Raw genomic sequence first — 23,635 nt, 5'->3', positions numbered from 1 at the left:
GGTGTTTTGTAGACTAAAAAACAACCCAACCTTCAGTCAGCATGAGGGTGAGTAGACAATGACTGACCTTTCATTTCTGGGTGAGCTATCTCTTTAGACTTAGGTCAAATATCATATAAAATATTATTATTTGTTACACATTAACTGGTGTGCTCCTTAAAGTCTGACCAGGGTGCAGCAAGTTATATGAGTTTTTATTGGTTCCATGCTGGTTTTGCTTTGTAGCTGTTACAGTGTGATCAAGACAAAAAGGAAGAATAAAAAACATGAAAAAAGTCATTTTAACTTCATTAATCCAATATATTTTTAAGACCTGTCAAAACTACATTTAACACATTCAAGTTATTGGATTTTAGACTTTTTAAGACCCAGTGGACAACTGTGTAAATAGCCCTATAGAGAAAGGGATAAACATATTGGTTATTTTTGATTTAGTCCCTTTTTGTTTTCACAATAACTAATTAAGGACACAAAAGTAAAAATTAGCAACCTGAGTGACAACATGAAGAAGTGCAATTATTCATAAGCTCCTTCAAATTACCTCATTATATATTCTGCTAAATTTAGACGCTGTCAGAAGAGGATTTCAACAAAAATACACTTTTAAAAAACGTGCACGTACAAAAGAAAGTATAGGCCTTTAGTGAAGACTTCATTTCCATGCTTTACTCCGACATTCAAATGAGGATGACATTTGCAAATCAGGTTTGAAGCTGCACCCATTCACATGCAAATACAGCAGGAAAACAACTCTGAAGCTCTTCACTCCAAAAAAAAAAAAAAAAAAAAAAAAAAAAGCCTGTGCATGGTCAGCTGTGCCACCCCTTTTCTTCACACTCATGCCTGAATAAATATGAATCATGTGACTTTCTTTCTCTCTCTTACATAAGGTTAGGTGGTGATTAAACTGTAGCTCCACCCTACAGAAACACTGCATGTGAATGAGCGGCATAATACAAACATTTTTTCCCTCCATGGCACCAGTAGCCTTGGAGCTGCTTTCATTCATAGACGGGGGAGGAAGGTTTCAGGCCACATTGAGGAGGACTTGGCTGCGCTCGGCAGCTCCATAAATCCAGGTCAGGCTCTGCTAGCTCAAGTGAAATGTAAAACAGGAGGCAGGCAGCAGGTGAAGCGTGAACCACGGGCGGGCTGAGATAACGCCCAGCCAGCGGGAAGCCATCAGCCACTTCTCTCAGTTGGCCGCTATTAAATCAACGCACACGTTTGAGAGCAGCGCGCAAGAGGCAGAGCTGCACTTCTCACTTTCACTTCATGGCTCAGCGCTCCGCTCATCCTGTCGTCCCCATCGGGCTGCTGGTGTTCGGACTTGTTGCCATCCTGCTGCTGACTGTCCCCACTGAAGACGTGCAGGAGGCGCCGGGGTTCATGGTAAGGTCGGTTCCGTCGGGTATTTTTGGCTCGGTGTTTGTCAGCGTGTTAAGTTGTCGGGGATGGTGTAACCGAAGCTCGGCGGTGCGAGGGCGCAAAAGGTGTTGCGCGCAAATATGTTGCACTGGAGGATTCTGTGACTGTAGTATTTCTTGTTCCCCCTCAAGTTGAATAGTTGCGTCCTCTCCTGTCTTCAGAAGCTGAGTGTTGCTCTGCTGAACTGTGGAGACTGACAGTGTTAAAGAAAATAGGGCTGCAACGATTATTTTCACAGTCAGTTCAACAGTTGATTATTTTCTCAATTAACCAATTAACAGTTGTTCGTTTTAGAATGTCAAAGAATGGTGAAAAACGTCCATCAGTGTTTCCCAAATCCCAAGTTGATGTCCTCAGATGTCTTTTTGTCCAAACCCAAAGACATTCAGCAAACTTGCATAGAGGAGTGAAAAAAACAGAAAACATTTACATTAAAGAAGCTGAAATAAGAGAATTTTGACTTTTTTCTCTAAAGAAAATACTCAAACCGATGAACTGATTAGCAAAATAGTTGGCGATTAACTGAATAATCAATTAATAAGTGATTGTTTAATTAATGTTTGCAGCTCCATAATAAAATTCCAAGTCAAATTTAAATTGTATCCATTGTGTGAATTATTCAATTCAAGTCCAGGAGGAGGCATTGTAAAGAAAGAACACAATTAAAGCTATATAACATTTCTGCATTAGAATGTCTGAAGTCACTAGTATGTTATATATTTTGTTGTGTTGTGTGTTTACATCACGATGAAAGTTTCTAATAATGTTCAAGCACAGAGAAATATGTCATTTGTTCAAAGTAAATGTGCCCTTCCTTCTAACCATTGCTAGCTAGTTGCTGGATGCTTGCTATAACTATCAGGAAAACAAAGGTAAACATATATAAACGTAACATAAATAAAACTTAAATATTACTTAGAGCTGTGATGATTAACTGGTTAATCACTTTGTTTTACTAGTTCTGATTACTTTTCAAAAATTATCATACATTTTTATACTAATTTCAAAGTTATGAAATTGAAAATGAAAAAGGTTTTATTTAGTTATTTTTCATGACCACTCAAGGCCCACCAGTGGGCCGCAGCTCACACTTGACTGTGAGGATGTAAAATAATGATAATAAATCAAAAGCATTTATTTCCAAGTGCATGTTTTTTTTTCTCCATGACACCTTCTAGTGTCATATGAAAACACTTGTGATGGCAATTAAGCAAAAAGTCAAAAACTTGTCCTTCTGTAAGGTTTAATTCAGCATCTGCACTCACAACAGTCAATGAATGAGCTGGACAAATGAACACAGATGAACTTTTACATGAAAACTGGGAATTAAATGTGAAAATAGAATGTTTTAGATTTCCAGGTTATGGATAATTATTGTTTCAGCATTAGATCTCACTATTAAAATTCAGAAGAAAACTTGAAAAAGAAATGTTCAGGCAACTCCAAAGCAACCCTGTATGTAGAAAATGACATGTGAAATGGACTTTTTCATTTTCATTTTAAAATCATCAGTCAAACAGTTTGTCACTTTGAAGCTATTTTCTTTCTTTATCTTCTCGAGTTTAGTTTGGTTCCCTGTGCTGTGAAAGGCAGGCATATTTTTCTAAAATTATTAACCTTGAATCCTCCCCATTTTAACAAGCATATTCACCTGGCCTTACAACTAAAACCTGCTTTGCTTCATTTTTTTTGGAAATAAAATTGTCAGCATCTGGGAGAGTATTACAGCAAATACCACGAAAACAGAAACATGCTGATGCTGCTTGAGGAAATTGAAATGATTTTAGAAAGATCAGTGTGGCGGAAATCTGGAAAAATAGATCTCAGCTGAAATCTTCCACATGCTCTTGTGATGCCGTCCCCACTTTCTTCTTGAAGGAGGGACTGTAGTAAGATATATGTCAGGGCTCCCCATAAATTTCTCTAATGAGACTTTCTGGAAGCCCATGTCTCTTTTAGCCGAGCAGCCCCCTGTAGCTCCCTCAGATTTCTAAGCGGCTAAATGTCACTCATCCCTCTCTTGCTGAGGATCAAATGCGGACAGAATGTTTTTTACCTGTCACAAGGCTGTCATCAGTAACATAATGATATACTGTATGTGCCCTCAGGTAAACTGTATCATTGGATCATTGTAAGGAAAGACTCAACCTGTGGAGCAATGATTTCATCAACAGGCAACCAAATAAATAAAGAACAGGCTGTTCTGTCATGGTGATTAAAACAGTCAGATACTGTTCTGTTAGAAAAACTGAAATGGTAAAAAGTTTTGGGTAACACTTTATATTAAATATGTGTTAGTTAATAGGTAATAAAACACTAATAAGATGCTTATTAACATCAATATGTGTTAATACGCCTATATAAGTGTTAATAGCATAATAAACATGTTTATTGTCAGATTATAACAATAGAGTTAGGATCCAGCTTGGAACATACCTTCTTACTCTTCCTCCTTCATCTCTGGGGGTATCACTGTCCAATAAAAGCAAAACACCTGAATAATAATAATAATAATAATGATAATAATAATAATAATAATAATAATGATGATGATGATGATGGTTATCTGTTCTAACTATAATTAGCTTTCTTCACACTATAGATTCTGTACTACCAAAATGCATATGTTAAATGCTAATAAATGCAAAATAAAGGATTAAATAACCTTAATAAGCATTCTTCACACTATAGATCCAGTACTACCAAAGTGTGTTAGTTAAGTGGTAATAAGTGCATGATAAATGATTAATTAACCTTAATAAATATTGTTAACAAGTTTCTCATAAGTGCTTATATCGTCTAATGTAACAATAATCATGTTTATTATGCTGTTATTAACACCTATATGTGTTATTAACACATTAACTATAATAAACATCTTAATTAATGTAATAAGTATCTTATAAGGGCCTCATTACCTATTAACTTACTTACACTTATTGCAAGTATCTTAACATAATATATTACCAAATTATACTGTATTACATATATTTAGCTGTATATCTAAGAATTGCAACCAAGAACTCAAGTGAAAAACACGGAGGACATGAAACTGTAGTGCTGAGCTGATTGTGCATTCAGAGCATGATTGCAGCACAGGTCAACTCCAGCTTCTCTTCCCTCTGCTCCCTCATTTTTGTCTTACCAGCTAAACATCCCATGGTTCCTTATTCGGCATAATGTAGCCGCCCTTTCACTCAGTAATAATGGCGTCGACCAAGAACACAAAAGGGTTTTTCTTACATTTTGCAGCGTGGAAAGTGCAGTAGTTCTCACAGTTTATTGAATGAACGGACAAAGCAGATCATTAGAGATCCGCTGTGTTTTTGGCAAATGTTAGAGCGAGTCCTTTCAGCTGACTGCACAGCAGTAATGAGAAAGTATTTTGAGATATAACAAGGTACTCTTGCCATGGTGTTACTGCTGATCTGTTGTACTGATTTTAGAAGTTGTGTGTTCACAAATGCCCGAGTGAGGAAGGATGAGTATGTGCAGGTGTATTTATTCCTGCATGTGGATTTCTGTGTGCGTGTGTGTGTGTGTGTGTGGTCCCTCTCCTTTGGCTTGTCACTCACATACCTTTTTGCATGGCTGGATTTCTACAAGTGTCTCTAAAAGGACAAGTGTCTCCTTTCAGACATCAAAGCTGCTGTAATGTAATATTCAACATTATGGTGAATGTGGAAGTGCTGTCAAGGCAACAGGCTATTCATCACAATGAGCAGACCGTGGCACTTAAGGAAGTATTTTCCATGCTTCAGATAAACGGTGTCTAGGAAAATTTGGGAAAGTTATCAGTACACGGTAATACATTTTAGCTTCCTCTTATGGTAATGAAGGGTTATGATAGAGACTGCATCCATGAACAGGATGTTAAAATGCACCTGAGAGGGTTCAGTTCCCATGACAGTCAATGCCGAAAATCCCGGCCGTGCGGGGCTGAGACGGCAGTTAGGTTTGATTTAAAAGGGCTACAGAATTGACGTGTCATAGTTGAGACATGTCCGATAGCAAAATTATTTAATGAATTTGTCAAAAAACACAGAAAGTTTGCCAGTTGCTTGAGCAGTATTCCTGTTTCTTTTTAAACCAGGAGACAGGGGTCTTTAGGGTATCACTAACCTTTGTTGACTGTCTTAATTCTCAGGACAGCACAGCCTCTTATTTATTTGTTTGGTTGTCTGTTCATCAAATTGTCGCTCCGCAGGTTACATCATTCATTACAATGAGCTGACAGTATAGTTTACCAGTTTTTTAGTCATGAGGTCCCCTGAGGGCACATACTGTATATCATTGTGTTACTGATGACAGCCTTGTGACAGGTAAACACCACGCTGTCCTCAGCTGATCCTCACTGAGAGAGGGAGCTCTCTTCAGGACAGCTCTAAAATGTCGAACGTTTTGGTGCCACTGTTTTCTTTTTTTTTGTTTTCTGTATAAATATATATTTTCCTTTTTCAAATATGTACATCCTTATGGCGCCTAAATCCTCTGCACAGAGTATATTAAAAGACATAATATGTAACATTTCCTTTTAAAAAAAAGTTAGACATATGTTATATATTTTCTTAAGTTGTATACTTACATTATCTCAAATGTTTGTCTAGTTCCTGCTAGGTGTTGCTAGCTAGTTACTTGTGGCTATAACTTATGAGAAAACATCAGACAGTGAGGAAGGAAGTTGGAAAACATGACTAAAGTCATGTCATGTCGAGTCATGTCAGAGTTTTCATCTGAAATGATGGTTGTTTTAAAGTGAAGATGACAACTCCCATGATCCCACACTACTTCACAATATCATCACATCTACATCTTTTGTTATTGTTTTAATGTGAAAGGACGCACCTGTGTTTAACCTACTATTTCATGCCCAAATGGCTGCTGTGAAAAATATCTATTCTGAAAATCATGAAGATATGACTCACTTTATCCAAATATGAACTTTCTGAGAACAGGACTATACTTATTTACATGATAATCAAAGAGTAGAGTCAAGCGTAACTCCAAATTCTTTGGATATGCCAGGTTATTAAATTTATCATTAACTTCAACAGGGTTATTTCAGGTTTGACTGTAAGGAGTTTGAGAAATTCATTAGCCACCCAAAATTTCTTTAAGGTCATCTAATTACTATCAGAAATAGTGCAAACAGTGAGCACAGGGACCTGCTGAAAAACAACATGCCTCTGAGAGCAAGCCTGAGATATTCTTGATATAAATCTACAGTAACTTAAGCCCTGAGATTAGTTATCCATGTCGAGTATCACCCAGAAGTCTGTCTTTGAAGACTGATTTACTCGTTAACTCAGTCTGCATCCAAATGCCTTCCAGGTGCCCAAATTCAGGTCACGCAGCCTCATCCACTCTTTTATGTTCTCCAGTCTTGTTAACTGGACTCCCCCTTTCAAGGCTGTCAACACAATTATTTTTTTGGAAACATGCACAGCTGTTTCTATTTTAAACCCTGTTCACTGTTACCTCTCTTTATGTCTTTTACTCTCTGTAGTATGGGATCGTCTTGGATGCTGGATCTTCACACACAGCTTTGTACATCTACAAGTGGCCTGCAGACAAGCAAAATGGCACAGGCGTGGTCACCCAGCACAGTGAATGTCATGTTAAGGGTAAGTATCAGTACTTTCTCCTCCAAAAATCAGTGTTTTGAGAGGTGGCACTGAAGGGGTTAGAGGACAGCACCTACAGCACATTCCAACATCAGCATCAAGATTTGCGGTTAAAAAAGGAGACAAACAGACAGAAACCACTGGTGCAACACTATCTGTATCTGATTCTTGTGCTTAGTTTGTTTCAGATTTATATCTTTTACCGAAATATGGCCTCTGTGTGACACTATCATAGCCTGTTGCTTATGACAACCTTTAGCAATGATATGGTAAAAAAAAAAAGTCATATTTACTGCAAAAACAAAATTAAAATCATGATGATGTGCCATGATAATATTGCAATTAATTGTGCAGCCCTATTTAACAAGCTAATGTTAAGAAGCTAACCACATAATTACAATTGGAAGCCATATATTTTGGCATATTTCTGCAAGTGTAGAAGTGTTTTGAGCATATACAGTATAGGCCTACATGCCTATTTATGCTGCAGCAGCAATTCACAAAATTTTTGCATCCGTTTTAGCATTTTCCTGAAAGTATCAGGCCAAATTTTGAGAAAGAATATGGTGAAAATGCAAGTGGTTGAAACACACTGAGTGTACAAATGATGAGAAGTAGTGTAGTGTTTTTGATGAATTTTGAGACAATGGGACACAGGCAGATATAAGAAATATACCACCTCTCCTACATGGAAGCAAAACTGGCAGACTTGTTGGTTGTACATCTCTTTGCAGTTGCTTTGCAACTTTTTCGGGTCATTTAGTCTCTCCTTATTGTTCTTATGTGTCTTTTTGTAGTTTTATGTCTCCATGTGGCCATTTTTGTCCCTATAATTTGCGTCGCTTTGTACTTGTTTTGTGTCTCTTTTCGGTTGTTTTGCCTCTTTTTGCTGTAATTTTGGATCTCTTTGTGGTTTTTATGCATCTTTCGTGTCTCTTTGTGATGATTGGTGGTGATTTTGTGTTTCTTTGTAGTTGTCTTAATCTCTTTTTGGTGATTTTATGTCCCTAGCTCTTTTGTATCTCTTTGCGGTCATTGCGTATCTTTTATGGTCATTTTGTGTATCATAGTTGTTTCAGTCTCTTTGTGGTCATATTGCATGTCTCTGGTGTCTGTTTTGCGTCAGCTTGTGTCCGTGGTCTCTTTGTAGTCAGAGTGACATTTGAGTGACATTTTGCAGGTGAAGCCCAGGGGGGCCTCTGACCCTTTGAGCACCTGGACCTGTGTCCAGAGGGTCCACACACTAATCCATCCATGGATCCTGATACTTCTGATGTGTCTGGGTTGCTGTTAGAATCCTTTATACAGTAACGTCACAGTTAATTTATGTCATGTGGAAGCATAACGGTGTCCAACTCATAAATACCATTCACTTCCAATATCCACAATCTCATAATAATCAGTCATAATTACGACTGATAAAATCATTTGAAGTAATTAAGGTAAATCAATATAGTGCTATATTGACCATGCACAGTATTACATGGCCAAGTCTCTGATGGTGAAATGATACCTGGAATGACGTCTTTTCTCCTCATTTCAGAACTATTCACTGTCTGTTTTGTTTATTTTAAATCTGACAAATTATACTCGGGAATATTCTTTTCCTTGTTATACTCCCCTGTGGGTTGGATCTGACATTGTGCCAGCTGTTTGCTGTGAATGGATTCTCTCAGCACCGCAAGTCAAGCAAATCTTTGTCTCCGGCAGTCGTGAATCAGGAATGAGTCAGAGTTGAGCTCAGTTCTTTGCCACTCCTGTTCTGCCAAAGGGTGTTATGTTTCTTGACTTTGATAAAAAAAAAACATGTTTTTTTTCCCAGATTAGTCATGAATATGGTGTTTGCATTGTCACATTTCATAATTGCAAAATACGTGCCAGTCAGAAATGAGCTTTGATCATTAGGTAGATTCGTGAGAATGAAATGTCAAAGTTAAAACCAGACAACTGAAATGCTCCAAGGTTCCTTAAATATTTGTTAAAATGTTAAAATATTTGTTTCCCCCTTACTTGTTTTATTTCTATTATCAGGTCTATTATCAGGAACTTCTGGTAATTGTCAGGAATAATTAATATGTTGTTCTTGAAATAGATTTTTTGGTTTCAGTCAATAAAAGTAATGTGTACATCCACACTGACTGATTCATTTTCAGAGTTTACCCACAGTGTCATGGTTTGGGATTTTGTTTGTTATTTCCTGTTTTATTTTGGTAGTTCCTGGTCCTCCCTCATGTGTTCTTTTTTTTATTCCTGTCTTTGTCTGTTTCCCACCCTTTATGATTTTCATGTGTGTCACCTGTTTGTTCGCTTGCTTGTTCTTGTTACAGAGAGCGCCTGGATGTATTTCTGCTTTTACATCAGTCCCATTTGAGAGGAGCTACTGTGATTGGTTTCTTTCTGTGAGGAACACAGCATGTGACCAATTGCATTTTAGAAAAGAAAAAACAGCAACAGCTGACTTCAACAATGTGCTCAGTCGAAAAGTAACAACAACCTTCCTAGAAATGTAGTGGAGTCAAAAGTACAATATTTGTCTTTAAAATGTAGTGGAGTGAAAGTCAGAAGTTTCCAAAAAAAAACAAATACTCAAGTAAAATACAGATACTCAAAAAATGTACGTAAGTACAGTACTCAAGTAAATGTATTTTGTTACTGTCCACCACTGATCAAATTGCATTATGATTCAGGTGGTTAACAGCAGTTGACATTGTTTTGTGCTAACATAAAAACAAGACTCTACACGTCTATGATGTAATCCGGGGTTTGTCTGTGTTTTATCCGGTACATCTCTCACCCAGGAGGAGGAATCTCCAGCTATGCAGGCCAGCAGGGAGAAGCAGGGAAGAGCTTAGAGGCCTGTCTGGACCAGGCGGTGAAGGACATCCCCAAAGAAAGACACCAGCTCACACCTGTGTACCTGGGAGCCACAGCTGGCATGAGGCTTCTGCAGTGAGTCTGTGTGTGTGTGTGTGTGTGTGTGTGTGTGTGTGTGTGTGTGTGTGTGTGTGTGTGTGTGTGTGTGTGTGTGTGTGTTTGTTGTGTTTCTATGTGATTTTGGTCTTTTTCCTGTCACCTTTATTCTACTCCTCTTACTGTCCTCGGCTAACCTTGGATACAGTGTGATAATAATAAAATAAACATTTTTATCTACAGTAAAATGTTCTTCAAAACAATATCTGCCTTATGCAACATGAAACCAGTATTAAAATATAAAATAAATATAAGGCCTAGAGATGCATGACATGTTGGTGGCAGATATATAATCCAATAAGTCAGAAAATATGAATTATTGTTTATGGTGCAATGTCCCTTGTGACTGTGAATGAAAACTGCAACTAGAATCATGTCAGAGGCAGAGAGATGAATTTACATTAATTATATTCTTGCTTGACAGCACCTTCAGAGGGAAAAAGACAATATTTCTTGTGTTAATTACAGTGTGTTGACCAAAACCGTGGAGAAGCAAACTGGTCATTATCATTATCAACTCTGAAACTGCATATTGATGCATTTTTAATATAGGAACAGAGAGGCTGTTTACACCTGGTATTAACATGCACCTGGGTGACCCAATCACAAGTGGACAGCTTTAAGTTGGGTGATATGTTAAAATTTTCCTAATGACCATCGTCAGCCTACCTCGTCCCAGCTCTCAAGTCTCAGCTGTGAAACGTGCGCAAGCGGCGAATTTACTGCGAACGCTGCACATGTTCATTACGTCAGATAAACAAAATAGACTCACAAAGTGACTAGAAACTAAATATTCTCACATTTATTTTCCTTTTTCTGTATTAACTCCTCATAAAACACACTTTATTCCAACTTGACAGAAGAACATATACAACTCACCAAAACTGTCCTTGTTAGTCTGTCCACTCTTCCAACAAACACCAACTCTTGTTTGGTCAAATGAAACCCTTAATTCACTGCATGAAAAGAGTGCAAAGACTCTTAACTCTGCAGGCTGTTTACTTCTCACTCCTCACCCAGCTCAGAGCGCTCATTGTCCGGCTGATTGGGTGTGAACTGTGTTGCTGGATGAGAGTGTGGCGCGGAGCAGCGGCTGTCACTCCGCCCACCATTACATTAGCAAAGTAAAATGACAAATATCGCTCCAAAATTTGACCAAAAAAAGGGACCAGCGATGGATTCAGCCCATCATAGATTGACAATATATTCATCTAATCGCCCAACCCTACATCTGACATTACAGTACGTCTCCACATGCATCTTTAATGACCACTTGTGATTTGCAAATGAACCCATAACTACATCAGCACAGCTGGGGAGAAACAGAGACAATACTTTTGAGATTAAAGAAAGAAATATAATGTATAACATTTGCCAAATTTGCAAAGAAGGCCCAAATAATTTCAAAGAGTTTGTCATAGACAGTATTTCAAAAAATTTAGAGTTTCTTTCAACTCAACAACTCACAAAATTGGGAGATTTTTAAGGAGGTCTGGGGAATTTCTCTATGAGTATGATGGTTACTTTTTACTCCGTGTGTAAAATTTGACATGTTTACCATCAATAAAATGTTGATTTCTATCATAAATTTTGCATAAATGGTGAAAACAGTGTGTTCAAACAACTGCTAAACGTAAAAGCACTTTAGAAAGGAGTAGTCGCCAGCACTGCAACACCACGACTGACCATTTGTCATAAGGAAATAAACAACTTAACACATTGCATTTCATGCCAAATTTATGAGAAGGAACAAATGATTGAGAATGTTTTTGTAGCTGTTTCATTCAAGTTTATAAAGGTTCTCCTCATTCAACAACTTAAAATTGTGCAATTTTTTGAATGGAGTCTGGGGATATTGTGGTTACTAGTCTGTTCACAAACATCTGCTGCTGTTCTTAGCAGGTAAGACATCCGAACACATAATGATGAACCAAATGATGCACCCACAGGACATCAGTTAAGCGGTCTAGGACACATTGCACACACACTGCTGGAAGAATTGCAAGACCTTGAATGTGGTCTGAGTGACTGCGTTTCAGTGTTTCAGTGCATCTTGGAAGCAAAATGCATGTTAATAACAAGCATAAAAGCTCCTTAGTGTATATCTATATAATATATCTATGTTTAATATTTGTTCAGGTAAAATGTTTTGGGGGCTTGAAGTGCTCACCCTACACATTACACTCTGTGGTTATTTTTATATTCTGTTGCAAATAAATAAAACTTGCACAAAATTTACCTTAACACAATGACTTACTTCATTCATTACTAATTACTTCATTCATTTTTGATCATATTATTATTCCTGATCACTCTCCTCTCTAGCTCTCTGGGTATATTTAACTTAGCTGAATTAAACGATAACCAGTTATTGAACTACACAATTAACCAATCAGTTAAAGTAAACAACCTCACCAGTGACATCTCTTTATAATTAAACGATTTGGCTGTATACATAGTGCTGTGGAAGAAAAACTGTTGTCACTCAGTAAACTCACAGGAGTTATACAGACATGTTCTTATCTCAGTCAACTTGCATGTCTTATCATATTTTGCATACTGAGCTTCCTGTGTGTTTCTGTTAAGATATGAGCCCTGTAGATACTAGGTGACTAATTTCCCTGTCAACCAAACACAAATTTTAATTTTGACTAGTTGACTAGTCTAACAGTAAGAAAACACTGGGAAAGCTGCTAAAATTAAGCACAATTTATTAATTGATAATGTTAAACACTGTCCAAAAAAACCCACTGCATGTGTTAAGAGCCATTCAAAGCTGTTAATCACATTCTACAATCACCAAGTCATATTTTAAACACTGTTGAAACGTGTGTCACTTTGCACTGTACATTAAGTGCTTCACCTTTTCAGATTGAAAAGAATCACAGGGTCTGGGTTTACCTGAAGCTGACGTGAGCTGCCAGCCCTGCACAGAGTGGCTAACGTTAGCAGTGCTAGCAGCAGCAGCCTGCTCTGCTTGTAGGTTAATGTGCGTATCTGTGCTCAATGTGATTAAGCATTGCTCCAGTCGAGTGATTATATACCAGTTTATTCTGGCACAGCCTACGTTCAACCCTATTTTCATTTCCTAAATCAAAAAACTGCCAAATCGTGCTGTTTACGAGCTGTCATCTGACTGACTTTGCTGATAATGTATTCAGGGTCACATGGGCCCTCGGGGCATTTGCACTGGCAATAGGGGCCGCAGCTCAGGTTAGTGGTGGGTGGCTGCATAACATCTTAGAGGCAACAGTTAACTGGCATTGTACATGAATAAAATATAGATAAATAGTTTCATGGACAAGTATTTCTGGTGCCAACTAGCAAGGTATTTTATTATATAGTTGACTAATCGTGCAAGTAGACACTCATCCTTTTATTATTTAAATTAGGGAATAATCCTCCAACACTTGATATTAACAAGCTACTGTCAGCTGGCCCTTTCAATTTTCCTGCTCATAAAAGTTCTTCAAGTTTACAGAATATTTATTAGTTTCATAATGAGTAGAAATAGGTAGTACAGGCTTATTCAAGTGCCCGTAGGCCGAATCCATCCCTTTAATTACCTCAATCTGGTCTTTTGATCAACCCTCAAGTGTTTGTATTGTTTATTAGAATATCATTATTTTATTATTAAATAATAAATTAGCCCATTCATTGGTTATGTTTGTTGTTGAGCACAGAAACACATGTTGCTGTAAAACGTTTATGTCAGGCTGTTTAAGCAGAGAGAATTTAGGACAGTCAAACTGATGTTAAAGCTACTAAAAGGAACTTTCATATATTGTTGATTTTGGAGGCCCCAGTGGACAATATTAGTAGTTTTTCTAAAGTAATAACTACAAAATATAGCATCAAAAATAATATAAGTAAAAATCCTGCTTCTTTTTATCTGGCGAACGCACTACTCACTGTAAACTCACTTTGCTTGCTTGGGAAAATGTAAACACAGGCTCGTGTCATCTGATTTAAAAGGAGAATCCGTCTGGGTGGCAGCCATTAACAACAATACTACAGAAATAGCCAGTTTTTTCACTGGTGTTCTTGTTGCTTGTGAAGGTCAATACAGAGGCACCAGTATTAAACTGAAGCTGTTTCATAACCATTTAAAAACTCCTCATAGTAGCTTTAAAGTTGTTTTTTTCTGCACTTTTACGAATAATATTTCTTTTCCAATTATGAAAACTATTAAAATGCACCAAAAAATAAATTAATTAATAAAAAAGTGACATTGTTTTACACACATTTAAATATCTAACGTTACAAGTCAGCCATGAGAAATAAATATACACTGACTTCCTACTTTTTTCAAATCTGAAAAAAAGTAATTGAACAGGCTGCTGTAAACAAAACTGAACTAACTAGTCGTGTGTGGATTTTTGGTTGTGATGACATTCTTCTTCAAATTATTATTGGTATCAGTTAGGATCAATTATCGAGTGAGAGAGTGTGGCTGTCTGGAGACCTTTGAGAGCAGAGCTGGTGAGGTTTGACTTTATGCAAATATGCAACAGAAAACAGCTGCACAATCTCTCAGTCGGTAGCAAACATGTAAATCATTCACTCAGTTCAAATGTGTCCGAAAGCTGCAACGATTGAATGAAGTGAAAAGCAACAGCATCCTTGTTTTTCTCTGTCTGTGCATTCAAAACATCCATCTGCACTAATGTAACTCCAAACAATGTACATAAATTAATTCATTTAAATATTGATCTCGTCATCATTTCCCTCAATAGTCTACAACTCAGAATTTTCTTACACTGTTGCTGAGAGAACCTTGTGTTAATTGATCTGACTGACATGTTTATGGGATTTAGGCACCGAATTTCAGACACATGCGTACATTGACTTGGATTTAACCATTTACAGATTTAAAGATACAAGTGTAACAAAAACAGTTTACATAACCAAAATTAATTAATAATTAAATGACAGAGATTCTGTTTTCAGCTGTCTGAGTGTGATGAGTCTGGTTGAAATTGCGACCAGGTGCTGGTGCCTCTGGTCCTGCAAACAGCCACGTGTAACTGATTTCACTGTGGCGTTTCCGTGACACTTTCTAAGGACTGGCCTTAGGATCTGGGTCAGTTGAAACTTAATAGTGTCCGAGGTCAGGAGTCAAACAAGAAGACTGGGGCAGTAACTCAGTGAGAAATAAGCACAGTTTTTGAAAACTGCTCATTTTGGACCACCAAAAGCAGCATTTTACTCTGAAGGTCCATAAAAGTTACCTAGTGCAGGTGTAACTTGTAGCAGTTTAGCAAAATCAGACTCTTTTTCTTTTTTTTTTCTCCCCACCAGGATCTCCAGCCCAGAGCAGTCGGCTCAGATCCTGCAGGAGGTGGGCCACAAAATCCAGTCGTACCCTTTCAGTTACCGGGGGGCGGCCATACTGAGCGGTCAAGAGGAGGGGGCGTACGGCTGGGTCACCGTCAACTATCTGTTAGAGAACTTCATAAAGGTGCATTAACTTGTATGAAGTGTGCTTTCGTGGTCAGCGGGTTTTAATCAGCTGGAAACTGTAAAAGCATCTGTGCCAGTATTTTTTTAATTAAACATTGTGCTCTAGAATAAAATGATGACTCTCCTTCGATGTGCAGCAACAACAAACTAATTAGGTCGATTGTATCCTACTTTTGTGGAGCAGGATGGCGGCTAATCATTTCCCATTAATCGATTAAAAAATATTTGTTCAATCTTTGCAATAAAAGGGCAACTCCAGCTAAGTATTTCAAATGGAAACTCCCACTCAGTAATTAGTGAAAAGTGGTGACGTAGGTTATAGTGCTATTGCCCTCCCCCACTTCAATCTAGGGGGTTTATGGTGGCAACCAGACCTGGAATTTCACCTTTTTAGGGTCAGGCCACTTGGCCTTTGTTGCTCTCATTTTCTTGGGGGCACAAAGGGCAAATGCCAGTTGCAGCAAGGTCGTAAAATACAACAATTTTAAGCTCACAGTAATAGCGGTTGATTTTCTTTGATCAAATCTTTATCCTGGGCCTATCAAGTTAATATGGGGAAGCAGCTAGGACTTTGTTCTGTAATGAGGCCACTGACACTAAAACCTACATTCTTGCACCAAAATTTGTTGTAGGGACACTACTGGGAACCTAAAGGATGATATAAAAACCTCAAAAATTAAATGGGCCAACCCTTTTAATGTTGTAAAGAATAATCTGACTGAAGTGGTCCCCTCTTTAAAGCTTATCTATAGGGTGACTGATGACACCTAGTGGCTTCTTAATCACTAATGATCACGTGACACTATTCTTTGTAATGTCAGTGGTGGCTGCTTGTTATCAGCATGTTAGTGCAGATGAATCTCTGGGTCAGCTGCAGAGTGAGCTTAAAATTTTTTTCCTCCCCTCATGTGTCTGAAATGGACATCAGCCCATAAGATAATGAACACGGTCCTCTGCTTCTGTCTCCCTGTTTGCAGTATGGCTTCGTGGGGCACTGGTTCAGCCCCGGCAGGCCCACAGTGGGAGCGCTTGATTTCGGAGGGGCGTCCACCCAGATAACATTCGCAACTCAGGAGGAAGTGGAGGACAAGAACGACAGGATAAAGCTGCGTCTTTATGGCCATGAATACTCTCTGTACACACACAGCTTCCTGTGCTACGGGCAGGATCAGGTCCTCAAGAGACTGCTGGCTCACATAGTGAAGGTAATGCAACATGTCACACTCACTGAAACCATCTTTATTTTATCAGCACATAGTGTATGTAGTGGTTATAGACAGAGGTGGCAAAAGTACACGCATTATCTACACAAGTAGAAGTACAAATACTTGTGGAAAAAAAGACTGGTGTTAGTAGAGGCTGTGATTCGACTTCTTTACTAAAGTAAAAGTGAAAAAGTACAGGCTCTGAAATGTAAATGTAAGTATTAAAGTAAAAAGTCGTCCTCTGAAGGACATTTCTGCCAGCTGTTTCTGTGCAAAGCTAACTGATCCTAATCTTTTCTCCGCAGCCTCGCTTGTCATTTTAATCTTTTATGTTGTTTTCGTCTTGTTATGTCATTTTCATCATGCTACATCTTACATCGTTTTTGTCTTATTACATCTACATCTTTTTTGTCTTGTTAGGTCTTGGTGCATAGTTCTTGTTTTGTTATGTCTTTTAGGTTATTTTCTTTTTGTTTTATCTTTAACGTCGTCCTCGTCTTGTTATGTCTTTTGCCTCGTTTTCATCTTGTTTCATTTTTTACATTGTTTTAATCTTGTCATGCCTTTTTGCATCTTTTATGCCATTTTCATCTTGTTTTGTCTTATGTTACATCCTTCTTGTTTGGTCTTTTCTATGTCTTGTTGTCCCATCTAGTTAGGTTGAAATCGGTGTTGATGTTGGAAGGGCAATGCACAATTATGCAAAATGAAAATAAACATTTCATTCAAACTAAAGTAGCAAGCTTTTTTTGAAAATATAAGGAGTAGAAAGTACAGATCTTTGATTCAAAATGTAGGGAGCAAAAGTAAAAAGTTGTCAGAAAAATAAATATTCAAATAAAGTACAGATACCAGAAAACTCTACAAGAGTACAAGTCAAGTACAAAGTAATCACCTAAGTACTAAATAAAAAAAAATTGTTACTTCCCACTTCTGGTTATAGATCTTTTCACAGTATTTAACACAGAAGAGAGAGTGAATGCCTTGAACCTGAAGCATGTTTTCAAGATATTTTTTTTTAAAGGAAGCTTAGTTTTCTTTTCAACCTGAACCTTATTTTCTCATGTTTTGTGTCTATGGGGACAAACAGCTGTTTTATTGTTCATGCCAAACCCATCAGACCCCATTCCAGAAAGTCATTTTCTCATTTTTCAAACACCCTTCATTCAGACTTGACAGAATTAAAAATGTTTTGGCTTTTCATAAGAATCAGAACTAGAATCTTCTGGCAGTACACGCTGTTTCTTCCCACTGCTTCTCTGATGTCCGTCCTCCCGCTCCCTATTTTCACATCTAATGCTGTGAATTAATGGCTTATTTTGACCAAACCAGAGCTGGTGATTGTTGGAACAGCAGAAAGATGAGCCAAGACATTTTTGGCAAGGTTTATTTTTTTTTCTTTTGAGTCTGAATTAAGATTATGATGACAATTATGAAATTATGTTTCTGTGAATGAAGTTTGGTCTGTTTGGCGAGAACGCTTAAACAGCTGTTTCTGATTGAACAAAACATATGTCACTCTTTAATAAGATGTCTATCTCTGTAGGGATCCCTTTTATAATGTTATCAGACACTTAGAACAACAAGTCAGTGACAAGGTAGCCTAGTAGCTCATTTGGTGGAGTGTTTGCCCCATGTGCCGGGGCTGTGGGTCCTCTGCAGCGACTAAAAGTTTGGCTTCTGCCTACAGCCTTTTGTTACGTATCATTGGCCCGCCCTCTCTTCCATTTCCTGTCAAATCTTCAGCTGTCCCTAATAAAAAATTAAAGGCATAAAAGCACCCCAAAATATTAAATAAACAAAAAAAAACAAGTGTGAGTGGCAAAAACAAGCACTGGACGTACTTTGACAGTGTGCAATGGCCCACAACTACATAGCAGTCCTTTTTGCGGGTGACTGCTGCAGTGCTCTCACTCAATACTGGACCAAATGCTTAGACACACAAACACAGGAAAATAGGGTTCTTTTTGTAGATTACTGAAGTTACCCTTGTTTTATTACTTGTCTTTTACTGTTGAACATTCTGGCATAGTGATAACAAGTGCTGTCCTGCTTAAAGTAGATAGTGACAGCACATGTTTTCTCTGGTCAGGATCCAGATGTTACATTAACTGTCAGCAGAGGTGGAAGATATCTCTGTACTTTATTACTGTACTTAAGTACATTTTAACACATACATTTGTACTGTCTATTCCTTACACAAGACAAAAACAATGTAACAAGACGAAAAAGACATAAGAAGACAAAACTAAACCAAAAAACAGCCTAAAAGACATAAGAAGTAAAAAAACCACGTAAAAGAGGTATCAAGCCAAAAAAGACATAATAATACAAAAATACATAACTTGACAAGTGAGGGAAAAAAAAGGGTGACACACAAAACAATGTAAAAGATGCAACAAGACATGACAAGACAAAAGGATTTAACTAGACAAACAAGATGTGACAAGGTGGAAAACAACATAAAAGACCTAACGAGACAAAAAGGAATAATGAGAGAAAAAGCTACGTAACAAGACAAAAAAGATGCAAGATGAAAAACAACATAGAAGATGTAACAAGACAAAAAAGACGCAACTAGACAACAAAAACAACGTAAAAGACACAACAAGATGAAAAACAACGTAAAATATGTAACAAAACAAAAAAAAAAAATAACAAAACGAAAAACAACGGAAAGTATGTTGCAAAACGTCACAAGATAAAAGAAAACTAGACAAACAAGATGTTACAAGATAAACAACATAAAAGATGTAACAAGAGAAAAAAGACACAAGATGAAAAGACGTAACAAGACGAAAAACAATATAAGGACAAAAAAAGATGTACGAAGACAAAAGATATAAGACAAAAAAAACATAACAAGGCAAAAAACAAATGAGATGAAAGAGACGTAACAACACTAAAAACTATGTAAAGGATGTAACAAAATGGGGGAGAAAGATTTGACCTCAGAGAAAAGCTGTAGTTCACTTTCTGCTTTGCACAGAAACAGCAGGTAGAAATGTCTTTCCGAGGCCTACTTTTTACTTTCTTACTTTGAGTACATCTCAGAGCCTGAACTTTTTCACTTTTACTTAAGTAAGGAAGTTGAATTTGTAATTCTACTTTTATCAGAGTCTTTTTCACACAAGTATTTGTACTTAGAAGTAGAAAATGTGTGTACTGATGCCGCCTCTGACTAATACCTGGAACACCCATGCAGTTCTTATGCAATGGAAACATTTTTCATGAGTGCAGAAAATAGGACACATCTTAGAAGCGACTTGGTAGCAAGAGATGTGTCTTGTCCAGTCTGCTCGTAGAACCATTTGGCTCGGCTATTAGCTCGGAAAGCTAACATCATGCTAGCAAGATTCAAAGTCAGTAACACTGTATACGGTTGACAATTATATAATATATAAATATAATTTGACAGCATGTTTACAAGCAGTACTAGTTAGCTATTCAGCCATCAAAATTTCTCAAATGATACGCTGTGTGTTGTCATCCACAGCCTCAAGTAGAGAGTTGAAGGTATGTATGTATATATGTGTCACATCACTGTCTTCGTCTTTGTGTCTCAGTCTCAGGGTTACTCCGAGTCAGTCACTAACCCCTGCTACCCTGCAGGCCACAGTCAAACTTTAAAGCTGAATAATATATTCAACTCTCCATGTACGGAAACCTACAAACCCAGCTCCTACGACTCCCAGGCCTTTGTGACGGTAAACGGCAGCGGACATTATAACCACTGTGTGGGCAACGTGTCTGAGATCTTCTCTTTCAGCAGCTGCCCCTTCTCCCAGTGCTCCTTTGATCAGGTGTTCCAGCCAAATGTCAGCGGGAGCTTCGTGGTAAGAACGGCTGGAGGGGATGGACGACTCTAGTGGTATGATACAGTAGAGTAAAGGTCAGCCTGTACACAAGGGGCACAGACTCAGTGTTAGTGATGCTCACAAAGTTCATCACTGTTCAATTTCAGAGGCACAGACAGCCAAACTGTTTTCTGTATGTCAGATAATTTATACAAAGCTAATATTACTGTATAACACACAAACAGAAATATAAAAGATGCTTGTATTTGAATCAGCAGTGATCTAAAATTGCACATTTTAAATGAAACTGAGCAGAATGGACTTCAGAGCATAAGATGTGCTATAAAACTATATGGCAACATATATCCCAATGTCAATATAGACTGATACAGCTGTGATAACATCAGCCAATCAATATCTATGTATCTGGCTCTACTCCTTACTGTACTGTTGAGGAGCTTCTGAGTTCATCATATTTATTATATCACATTTCCCTGCAAACAGCAGTCAGTAAATATAGTAGAGCACAAATTACAATTTGTTTTCCAATGTTTTTTTTCTTAATTGTAGTGGAGAGAAAGTAAAATCAAAAAAGAAAAAAATCAAAAGTACTGACCACATCACTGTTGGGCCAGTAATCACAGAAAAGCACACCCTCTCATTAGAAGCTGCAATTTTATACAACAAGTAATTCCAACCTAGTAATCTGTTGGTCAACTTAATTTTTAGAACGTGCTCAAAAGTATTTGTTGTATAAATTATACTAAAATACAGTACTTAAGAAAATAAATAAATGGATAATTATACACTGATGTGACACATTTATCAGTCCAGCTTTGTAGCGGTTAGAATTATTGGAACTAAAGAACTAAATTATGCACAATATCTGCATTGAACTTTGTGTTGTGACTTTGTATGGACGTATTGACAATGTACAGCTTTTCACAGTAGGATATGCCCAGAAATAAGCACAATATGGCCTCAAAGTGCCAAGAAAAACCTGGAAATATATGTTTCAGATATTATGAATGTGTCATTCTTATGGAAATCTTATGTCATTCTTATACTATTTCATGTTAAAATGGCTGCTGTGAAAAAGGTCTATTGTTCTAGTCTTAGTTTTGTATTTTGTCCTCTCTCCGTGTTTTCAGGCGTTCTCTGCGTTCTTCTACATTCACTCCTTCCTGCAGCGTATGACGCATGTTCACGTGAGCACTCCATCAGAACTGGAGGAGACAGTCGAAAGGGTGTGCAACATGAACCTCTTTCAGGTAATATTCTTTTCTGTTTATGTTCTGTGTGTGTGTAATATTTTGTCTGTTCACGTTCTGAGTCTGCAGTGAGCCACCCGACCTATTTACATTTTCTTTGCTTTATTGTCAGTTCATCATGGAATGCTTTTAAAACCATTTTTTATCGATCACTGGATTTGGGAAAAAGTTTTAAAACAGGCTTTTTCATTACATTTGCAATATTACTGATATATTATGCCAGAGTTACACATTTTAAGTTTCAGTTTAATGACCACTTTCATTTAAGGACACCTATTTTTAATTTAAAAACATGTAGCCAACATGTCACATTAAAAATGAGAGGTGTGAAATTAATAGGTATATTTAATTATATATTTACATGAATAATTTACATTTAATTAATCACTTTACAGATGTTTTTAGCCACACTAGTAGCATGACCAGACTGAAATTTTTCCACAGCTATTTGATGGATTATCATGGTGATCCCCTGACTTCTCATTTAGTTCCAGGTCAAAGATTTTACTTATGTAATGAAATATATTCACATACACAAGATAGACTAGATACTGCATTTGGCATACACATTAATGTTCCACACAGGCTGAACTGCAATAAGTTTGATCCTTTAACTTTTCATCTAGTACTGTCAGACCTGTTTAATGTGTCCAGTACTTTGTTTTTTTATTATGAAGTAAACAACTGCAAAACGAGTGACATTCCCATCAGCCTCAACTGTGTGTTTGCTGCTTATTAGCAATGTTAGCATGCTAATGTGTGAAACAAAGATGGTGAACATGGCAAACTGCTCAATATCAGCACATTACCACTGTCACTGTTAGCATGTTAGCATGCTCCTGTTAGCATCCAGCTTAAAGCACCACTGTGTGCAGCCAACCAGAGCTGCTAACATGGCCATAGATTATTGTTTAAATACTTTGATTGTTGTTAACCGCTAGAAATGGTTAATAATTATGCACACATCTGGGCAGATGAGCATAATTTTGAATTTTATTTATTTATTTATTGTATTCCAGCATTTTAACCATGTGTTGTTTTTTGCTCCAGATGTTTGCTCTTGCACCGGAGCAAGTGTCTCGTCTGCCAGACTACTGTGCTTCCTCTGTGTATGTTCAGATTCTCATGCTGAGAGGATACAGGTTCGATGAAACGTCATTCCCACGCATTTCCTTCCAGAAGAAGGTGAGAAATTCATCATCACTTTACACAAAAATATATCCTCAATGCTCATTTGCAAATGTAGAGGAATAAAAAGACCCATTTTTTTTTCTGAGTTGTAATCATTTGTTGCTGATCCTCCAGGCAGGGGACGCCTCGGTGGGTTGGGCTCTGGGCTACATGCTCACCTTGAGCAATCTGCTGCCGGCAGAGAGTGCGGGGCTGAGGAAGGCCCTGACCCCGGGAGCGTGGGGAACGCTCATCTTTCTTTTTGTCCTCCTGCTGGCAGCAGTGCTGGTCTTCATCTTACTACGAGCTCGTGATGGGAGGAGGAAAGGAGGCAGTGAAAGCACCATCTAGATATTATAACAACCTAACAGAAAACAGTAATACGTTTATTTGTGTGTGTGTGTGTGTGTGTGTGTGTGTGTGTGTGTGTGTGTGTGTGTGTGTGTGTGTGTGTGTGTGTGTGTGTGTGTTGGCTCTGTATTTCAGCACATTGGTCCTGCATTAAAGATTTATTGAAAAGGGTTAGTTGGGTATGCTATGTTTAGAATATTTTCACTGCTTTGTCTTGCCAGCAGACAGTCTTTTCTGATGGTAAACCCACTTTTTATTAAGGTCAAATATTGGTCACAATCTCAATCAACCAGACTCAACTGGCAAAAATAGTCATTTTACCTCATAGAGAACAGAAGTTGTTGGTCTACTGCTGC

The 23,635-nt window shown here is 37.7% G+C and overlaps 1 protein-coding gene across 1 annotated transcript; it reads left to right on the top strand.

Moving 5' to 3' along the window:
* Positions 1-122: 122 nt before the first annotated feature.
* Positions 123-23,520, top strand: entpd2b (ectonucleoside triphosphate diphosphohydrolase 2b). The gene is made up of 9 exons (XM_084745343.1): positions 123-1,392; positions 6,935-7,052; positions 9,851-10,001; positions 15,324-15,483; positions 16,463-16,690; positions 20,257-20,526; positions 21,639-21,758; positions 22,809-22,943; positions 23,064-23,520. The coding sequence occupies exons 1-9, from the start codon at positions 1,276-1,278 to the stop codon at positions 23,277-23,279; spliced, it is 1,515 nt and encodes a 504-aa protein (XP_084601469.1). The 5' UTR covers positions 123-1,275; the 3' UTR covers positions 23,280-23,520.
* The last annotated feature ends 115 nt before the right edge of the window (positions 23,521-23,635 follow it).

Source organism: Lutjanus erythropterus, chromosome 20 (genome assembly GCF_056507025.1).
Source record: "Lutjanus erythropterus isolate fLutEry1 chromosome 20, fLutEry1.hap2, whole genome shotgun sequence".
Classification (NCBI taxonomy): domain Eukaryota; kingdom Metazoa; phylum Chordata; class Actinopteri; order Lutjaniformes; family Lutjanidae; genus Lutjanus; species Lutjanus erythropterus.
The sequence above is the reverse complement of the archived record's forward strand: the minus strand, read 5'-3'. Positions and strand labels throughout refer to the sequence as shown.

Coding starts and splice junctions, on each gene's coding strand:
- entpd2b (XM_084745343.1), top strand. CDS start 1,276: ATGGCTCAGCGCTCCGCTCATCCTGTCGTCCCCATCGGGCTGCTGGTG. Junction 1,393..6,934: donor AGGAGGCGCCGGGGTTCATG/GTAAGGTCGGTT, acceptor TACTCTCTGTAG/TATGGGATCGTCTTGGATGC. Junction 20,527..21,638: donor ATGTCAGCGGGAGCTTCGTG/GTAAGAACGGCT, acceptor CCGTGTTTTCAG/GCGTTCTCTGCGTTCTTCTA.